Source organism: Marmota marmota, unplaced genomic scaffold, assembly GCF_001458135.2.
Source record: "Marmota marmota marmota unplaced genomic scaffold, marMar, whole genome shotgun sequence".
NCBI classification, from domain to species: Eukaryota; Metazoa; Chordata; class Mammalia; order Rodentia; family Sciuridae; genus Marmota; species Marmota marmota.
This window is the reverse complement of record NW_026000057.1, coordinates 35,353,218-35,361,887: the sequence shown is the minus strand read 5'-3', so window position 1 is coordinate 35,361,887 and position 8,670 is coordinate 35,353,218. Positions and strand designations below refer to the sequence as shown.

General features: G+C 36.4%; 1 protein-coding gene across 1 annotated transcript in view; it reads left to right on the top strand.

The window, feature by feature from the left end:
- The first annotated feature begins 974 nt into the window (after window positions 1–974).
- Window positions 975–8,670, top strand: part of Ppa2 (inorganic pyrophosphatase 2) — a 110,787-nt gene continuing 103,091 nt past the window's right edge. The window contains exon 1 of the mRNA XM_048813862.1: window positions 975–1,118. Within this exon, the coding sequence (XP_048669819.1) occupies window positions 975–1,118 (144 nt within the window). The remainder of the gene's footprint in view (window positions 1,119–8,670) is intronic.

Sequence of the window (8,670 nt, the reverse complement as noted above, 5' to 3'; positions counted from 1 at the left end):
TATAGTTCTCTCTGGCCAATAACAGTAATTCATATTTCATATATAAAATAAAAAGAAATATTCTACCTAATAATAGATTCAGCAGAAATTTAAAGCTACCTAGATTTTAAAAAATTCTTTCTTATGATTTTCCTCTTTGACCAATTTTTTATTTAGATAAAAAGAAACTAAGTTAAGCTATAATATATTGAAATAAGATGACAGAATGTCTGAATTTAAATAAGATTGTATCCATTTAGAAATAAAGATTGTCTCACATTAATTAATTAATTAATTTATTTATTTATTTATTATTATTTTGGTACCAGGGATTGAAATCAGGGGCACTCAACCATTGAGCCACATCCCCAGCCCTAGTTTGTATTTTATTTAGAGACAGGCTCTCACTGAGTTGCTTAGCACTTTGCTGTTGCTGAGGATGACTTTGAACTCAAGATCCTCTTGCCTCAGCCTCCAAGCCATTGGAATTACAGGTGTGTGCCATTATGCCTGGCCCCTATATTTATTGGTGGAGATTACCTGTCACTTTTAAGCTGATTTTTATTATATGATAGAATACCTAAATGTGCTCGCCTCTTGGTTATGTAAGTTTGGTTTAATAAGCTCTGAGAAACTAGAATTTGTGGCTTTTCCTGGAGGGCCCCAAAAATGATTTTGTATGTATTACAACAATCAGGAAGACCAACTGCAAGAGTAGCATGGAGAATAACCAGGAGTGGCAAGTACACAAGTGGCCAAGGTACAGAACTAGGCCACAGCATGTAACTGATGCTGTAAACTTCTAGGCAATATTACACGTGATATTCTGACATAGCTACTGGGCCTGCATCTAAAATAGAGTGGTAACTTCAGTGCCCATCATTGACCTATGGGGCCTGGTTACAAAACTGGCCCAAGAAGGATATTCTTCCAGTATATGTCAAATTGACAGGATTTTCAAATGGTGACATCATAAGTTGGTAAGAAGAATCAGCATGAATGCCATAGGTGTAGACTCATCAAATGTATGGCATTCCTGGATGCTACAGTTTGGATGTGGAGTGTCCCCCAAAGGCCTATATGTTGAAGGACTGGTCTTCAGCTTGGCACTTTTAGAACGTGGTGGACACCTTGAAGAGGTAGGGCTAAATGGGAGGTTTTAGGTCCTTGGGGGCATAACCTCAAAGGGGATCGTGGTTTTCTGGTCTCCTCTTCTCTTTCTTGTGATTCCCCACCATGAGGTGAATGTGGAATCATGATCCAGGCATGATGTACTGTGGCTTCTCAGACCAAAATGATGGGGCCAATTGATCATGGACTGACACCTCCAAAACATTTCCTTTTTAAAAGATAATTTATTTTAGGTAATTATTAAGAAACAGAAAATTGTCTAATATATTTGATAACCAGAAATTAGTGAGTTAAAAAAAAATGGAGATTGTGGGATTGATAGAAAACTAAAGTTATGTAAGCTTATATTTGTAAGCTAGTTATGCAATTTTAACATACTCAAATAATGACATCAGACGGGTAGCTAGAGAATAAAGGGTGGTAGGGGAATGAAAGAGTTTTGGAATAGGAATCAGGAGATTCCCAATTAAATACTGCTTTCTTCATTATTTTTATGCCAATTATTTTAAAGGTGAAGTAATTAACAGTCACAAAGCTCAGGAAGTTAGCAAATCACCCAAAGATATCTAATTTCTAAGTATCAGGAATGGGATTGAAACTTAAAGTGCTGAATAACTCAGCTGACAATTCTCACTGCATTTACCTCACTTCTTCTTGATATATCCCTTTGAAGCCTAACATACATCTTAAACTGGACTAAACAAATGAAGGCTTTTGATTTCTCTGCCTGCTTCCATACTCATTTCATCACAGATTTTCCAAACTTTAGTTATGACATCATCCCATCCATCTAGCTGCTCAGGTTCCAAGCTCAAAAGTCCTCCTTGATTCCTCTTTATCATACATATAACTTCATCCAACTTATTAGTAGGTCCTATAAGCTCTATCTATATTATATGAGTCAGGTGTGGACTTCTTGAGCTGACTTGAAAGGGACCCTCCCAAGATGACTTCCCAAAAAGGTGAAATGACCCCAACAGAGAGTCTCTTAAGAATTCAAAAAAATCATCCAATAAGAAAAAACATCTTTTTCATAGACAAATGGCAATAATTATACAACCTAAATAACATTTCTGCCTTTGATTTATTTTCCTTCTCACTGCACCATTTCTAGAAAAGCTATAGGTAGCATACTGAGTAGAAGAGTATATGGCAAAAATATTTTCCTTCAAATTTAAATCTGTTTCTTTCTTCATGTACACATTTAATTTTTTGCCAAGACTTCTGAAAGAATTGATGAGAAAGCTACCCTGCATCTCTCTGCCATGGACAATGATGCTTTCCTTAAAGAATGAGTAAAAAGTCACCTATAAAATATTAAAAGTTTAATATTATAGATAAAGTTGACCATCTGATCCCTCACATCCAGAGCTCTAATGCAATACTCCTTTCAAAAAAGTTGTATGATTGCTAAATAACCACAGTTATTTATAACCACAGTTGATTGGCTTCTACTCATGCAAGAGTAAAAAACAAGTCAAAAGCCAACAACTCTTCATTAGAGTTCCATTTGGTACCTTAGACCAGGTAGCCCCACAATGTTTCTCACCTCATTTTGCCACTATCTGAAAGAAGAATTGGATTGATTCTATCTTCTTGTCTTTGCCAACTGAACTCTGCATGGTGACCCTGAAACTTCCATCTCCATGCAAATACACCCTCTTAAAATTCTACTTGTTTTAAGAAGCAATCTCTCTACCCACTTGCCTTAACTAACGTTGGCAATTTTTTGACAGCTTACATCCTCATTATTGCTTTTCAACATTGAAAGCTCTTCATTCCTCCACTTGCTATATGCCCCAGAATTTGCTGGAGTATTAGGCATTTCTCTTTTCTTTCCTTGCAATGTTTACTATTTTATTTATTCTGTGCACTGTCTAATTCAGTGGCTAAATGCTACCTGTAGCATTAAGCACCTGAAGTGTGACTCATAGGAACTGAGATTTGCTATATATAAAAATACCCAATGTTTTGCATAACGAAGATGAAAAAGTTATGTAAAAATATAAAAAATGTTCAAATATCAATAATTCTTATACATATTACATGCTAAATGATAATGAATTGGATATATTAGATCAAACCAAGTATATTAGAGTTAATTTCACATTTCTTTTTACTTTAAAAATATGGAGCTATTTGCCAGGTTTAGTGGTGCACACCTGTAGTCCCAGCAACTAAGGAGGTTGAAGCAAGAGAATTTCAAATTCAAAGCCAGCCTCAGCAACTTAGTGAGACCCTGTCTGAAAATTTAAAGAAAAAAAAATTTTAAAAAAGGCTAGGGATGTGGCTTCATGATTAAGCCCAATATAAAAAGAGAGAGAGAGAGAGAGAGCTATTAGGAAAATTCACTTATGTAGCTCATATTATTTTTTTTATTATAAAGTGACAGATAAAACTTATGTGGTTACTTATTTCATGAAATCTGCCAAGCATAATGGGGCAGGGGATAATGTCCTTGTTATGGAGCTTACATTGAAGTGAGAAGATATAGATTATATGTACATTAATAAGTCTATACAAAATAAGTGAGATGTTGATGCTTTGGGGCAAAAATTAAGTAGTGTCAAGAGTACTGAATGTTCTAGATGAGAGGATTAGTTTCTAGTCTATGTAAAACAATCAGGGATGGATTCACTGTTAAGGTGGTAATTGAACAGAGAACTTAAGAATTCAAAGAATAAGCTATGTGGATTCCCGGGGGGAGGGGTATTTAAATCAAGAGCAAATACAAAGGACATAAACATGGTGGTTTTAGCAACAGCTATGGGACAGATATCACTGGAATGGAACAAGTAAGGCAAGAGTCATGAAGAAAGAGAAGCATGTAAAAGAAGAAATGTGTGGAGCAGGGTGGGGGAAGAGGATCATATTATGTAAGGCTTTTTAGGCTATTGGCAAGACTTTAACCCTAAATGAGATGAGAAGCCAATGGAAGATGTTGAACAGGGGAGTGACATGCTCTTAGTTAGATTTTAAAAGATTACCCTGGCTTTTACATTGATAACAGCATGGTAGTAAAGGAGACTATTACTTATATATAGCAAGAAGTGGTTAGCAGCTAGATCAGCATAGGTAGTGATGGGACTGAATTCTGGATCTATGTTGAAGAAACAGATGGCTTTGGATGTGTTGGAGGATTGAATATGATGAGTGGTATGGAAAAAGGAGCCAAGGATGACTAAAGTTTGGCTTGGGCAACCACCAGAATGAAATGGCCATTTACTGAGAAAGAGCATCCCACGGGGAGAGGAGGAGGAAACTGGTAGAGGTCCATTCATTTGAGGAGTAGATGTCAAGTGCTAACATTCAAAAGAAGGAAGGAGTGACCTTATTTGCCTCAGAGTTCAGGAAATGTTCCAAATAAGCAAATGGCTTTTTAACTATTCCTTAAAGTATGGGTGATATTTTCAAAGGAGAGAAACAGTTAGGAAGGATGAAGGTGAAGGAAATAGGAAAGCACGGGTTATATGTGGATGGTGATTTCTGTAGTTTGGTTGTGACATCCAACACATTCAGGGAATTGTAGAGAAATAAGTTTGGGAAAGCAGACTGGAGCAAGACGGTGATGGCTTTGTGTGCTCAGATAATGGCTTTAGCTTTGATTTGATTGGTAATTAGGATATACTGAAGAACTCTGAGCTAAGGAAGGGGAGGATAATATTGTTTTCTTTAAGAAGTTAAGGATGGACTGTGAGGTAGATTTGGAGTGGGGGGAGTGGGGGGCTTGAAGCAGGAAGGTAATTAGCTAATTATATTGAACATTTTCCATTTATACCTCACCCCCACTCTCTATCCTTCTCTACTACGCCTTATACCCCTGAAGCCTGACTTTTATGTACTATTTAAACAACCTACCTGTCATCGTGACCAAAATGCCTGACAAGAATAACTTAGAGGAGGAATGATTTATTTTGGCACACAGTTTTAGAAGATTCAGCACATGGTTGGCTGGCTCCAAAACAGAAACAACATGGCAGAAGGGTGTGGCAAAAGAAAGCTACTCAGCTCATGGTAGGCAGGAAATGGGGTGGGGGAGCAGACAGCAGGTGGCAAGTGAGGCCAGAGTGATTGTTATCCTGAGCACCTTCCTGAGGGAGTTATCTGATGGAAGGCTATGCTTCTAAGGGGGGGACTTCTATCAGCAAACTGGGTCCAGTAGCTGCTCTCTTCTTTCTCTCTCTCTCTCTCTCTCTCTCTCTCTCTCTCCTCTCTCTCTCTCTTTAATGTAAGTGATGAACTAATGGGAAGTGTCTAGTTTTGTTTAATTTTTTTTTAGTTGTAGATAGACATAATACCTTTATTTTATGTATATATTTTTATGTGGTGCTGAGGATGGAACCCAGTGCTTCCCATGTGCTGAGTAAGCACTCTACAGTGGTAGAGCCACAACCCCAGCCCCCTTCTTTATCTCTTTAGGCCTCTGAGTAAACAGGCTTCTTTGCTGTAGCTAAAGTGCAGTGCTTCACCATTCCTGGTTAGTTTGCCATAATCCTACCCCCACCCTTGTAAAGTGTCCCTTCATTAAACTCTCCTCAGAGGCCCTGGACCTGTCGTCATTCTGGAGCCACCTGAAATGACAAAACTGGATTTTCCATTGAACTAAATAAGCATCAGAGAATGGAATGGCCAATATAATCAATGGTTGTTGAATTATGATCGTCACACACATCCCTATCAGCAAAGCTCACTAGCTCCAAAAAGGCAAAGTTCATTGTTATTGATAAACATTAACCACTCTTTAAGTCTTCCAGGTCTGAACCTGTGAGAAATAAGCTTCCTTGATGAGCTAAACATTAAGGGGGAAAAAAAAAGTTAATTTAGTCTCTCAAGTTTTAGTTAATGTACAGCATTTTTAAGATCTTATGTTTTAATTAAGATTTCATATTCCTTGAAATACAAGGCAGTTCATCTGAAAGCTATGTAAGTTTTATGTATAATAAGTTTTATGTATAATATACTTGTACATATTCAAACGTAGTTAGTTTGGTCCAGAACATTGCTCTGGGTATAAACATATAAGAAAAGAGTCTCTACCTTAAATACATTATAATCCACTGTTATTCCCAATTGCTAAAATAAAAACCAAATGTATAAGTGTATGGAAAAATGTAGCCAGTTCATATTTTCATTGAAATATATATTTGAGTAGGGTCATGGTGACTGGCTTTTTCAATGAAGTGATAAATGTATATTCTAATGTAGTCTACCAAGTGCTGGATTTGATATTAGGAATCTCACATCTATTCTTCCCAAGAAAAATTACTGTCTCTGAATTTTGTATTATGATTAACTTGTAATTTGCTGAATGTGAGCTAGTCCCATTGTGCTTTATTTACTTTTTTATTTTCACAAAAGACTGTTCTAGCTTGGCTTCCCTCTGTTATCCATCATGCTTCTGTGTTGCCATTAGATAGTGCATATTTGTAAATCATGTCATTGCTTGTATGCCCAAAACTCTATGATTCCTTTCTCCCACGACAGTTTACCTTATAGTATTCACTTAATGAGTATTTATCAAATCCCCACCACATGTCAGTGCTAGGAACTAGGGTGTAACCTTGAGCTGTATGTGTTGGTTAGGTCTACTTGTGTGTGGTTGATTACATGTTTTGAATGCACAAGAGTGTTCTTGTGTATGGAGAGAAACAATCAAAAGCATTTGTAATTTTTTTAGCTTATTAAGTTCATGTTTTTAACTTTCTAAAGTTATACACTATTATCAGTGGTAAAGTTGGACCCCGAAATTTACTTCAAACACCTTAAACAACAGATAAAATTAATACAATAAAAGGTCTATAAAACCTATTATCACATATACCTTTAAATCTCTTTTTAAATATTAGTATTATTGAGAGATAAAATTTATACAATAAAAGGACTATAAAACCTATTATTACATATATCTTTAAATCTATTTTTAAATAATAGTATTATTGAGTTTGATTAATATCTTCTATATTTATTATTGTATAATATTTTTATTTTACTTAATTTTATATCTTTCTAAAGTTTTAATAGTATGTTTAAATAATATTTCTAGGCATAATCTTTCTATGAGAAGAAAATTCTGATTTTTTGAAACCAATGTTATAGGATCTGTATTATCATTGATTCTGATAGAGATTAGAACTTATTGTTTCTTCCAACATAAAATATAACCAATCATTTTCTTCTCATGAGTATGCTTAACAAAAAGAAAAAAAAGTCAAAAGATTTGCTCAGGTCTCTAAAGAGAAAATGCTTATCTATAGTCTAGGTTTGTATAATAAATGCTAACTTGTGGAAGAGTTCGTGCCATAAAGAGAACTCCTCTGAAAACCTAAAATGTCACTCAATAACAAAATAAGAACAAAGAAAAGAGGAAAAAGCTATGGGATGATTTTGTGCTCCTGAGGGAGGGAAATAAAAAATAAACAGTCTCAGTGGCAAATCAGTTCCTCTTCTGAAATAAAGGTGAAATAAGGGGCTGATTACAGAGAGGGCCTTAGGATTCATGTTGGTTTCCACTGTGCAGGATAGTCAGATATAAGGGTGATTCCTGGCACTCAATGTGACAAGGGACAAAGGCACTAGGGCTCTGACCACTCTGAAACCTCATGTTGCTTGTTTGAATCAAAGGCAGCTTTTTGACTCCTAGGAAGTTAGGACACTTTGTTGCAAGTGACAGAAAACCAACTAAAGCAGAGCAATAAAGCTATGTGTGCGGGAGGTTACTGGCAGAACTCTCAGAGCCAAGGCAAGATGAAACAATCCCCTCTTGGAAAGGTGGATTAGGGCAGCTCCAGGAGTTTCAATAACTGAAACCAAGGACTTGAACGCCATCAGGATGGACTTCATTCCTCTTCCTGTTTCTTTTTCTCATTACTGCCATAGTTTTCTTCATACTGTAGAGAGTGAGGCATGATAACTCATATGTCTGACTCACATCTGCATTACTTTCACTCCTATTTTAATAATCCTACTCAAGGACTGAGATTGGCCTAGTGTTTTAGTCCTTTAGAGTTGTTGTTATGGCTTGAACATGAGGTATCCCCTGGAAGCTCGTAACTAGATTATGAGAACTGTAACCTATCAGTGGATTAATCCATTTGATATATTAATAATTTGAAAGAATTAATTGCGCTGCTGGTAACTGTGGGCAGGTGGGGCATGATTGGAGGAGGTGGGGTTGCTAGGGTCTGTCTTGGGGAGTATATATTTTGTCTCTGGCTCTTCCTGTTCTCTCTGCTCCTCTGCTAACATGAGGTGAGCAGCTTTCTTTCACCATATCCTTCCACCATGATGCTCCACCTCAACTGTGGCCCAAAGCTATGGAATCAGACAACCCGAATCTCTGAAACCATGAACTCAAAATAAACTTTTCCTCAGCTAGGTTGTTTTGGTCAGGTGTTTAGTTAAAATGACAAAAACCTAAATAACACAGCGGCTATAACAAAATATCATAAACTGGGTGACTTATAAACAAAAATATTGCTCACCATTCTGAGGTACTTCAAATACTCAAAAAGAAAGAAAATTCTTTCAGGGTTCTAGGTAGACAGAACTGAATCCATGACT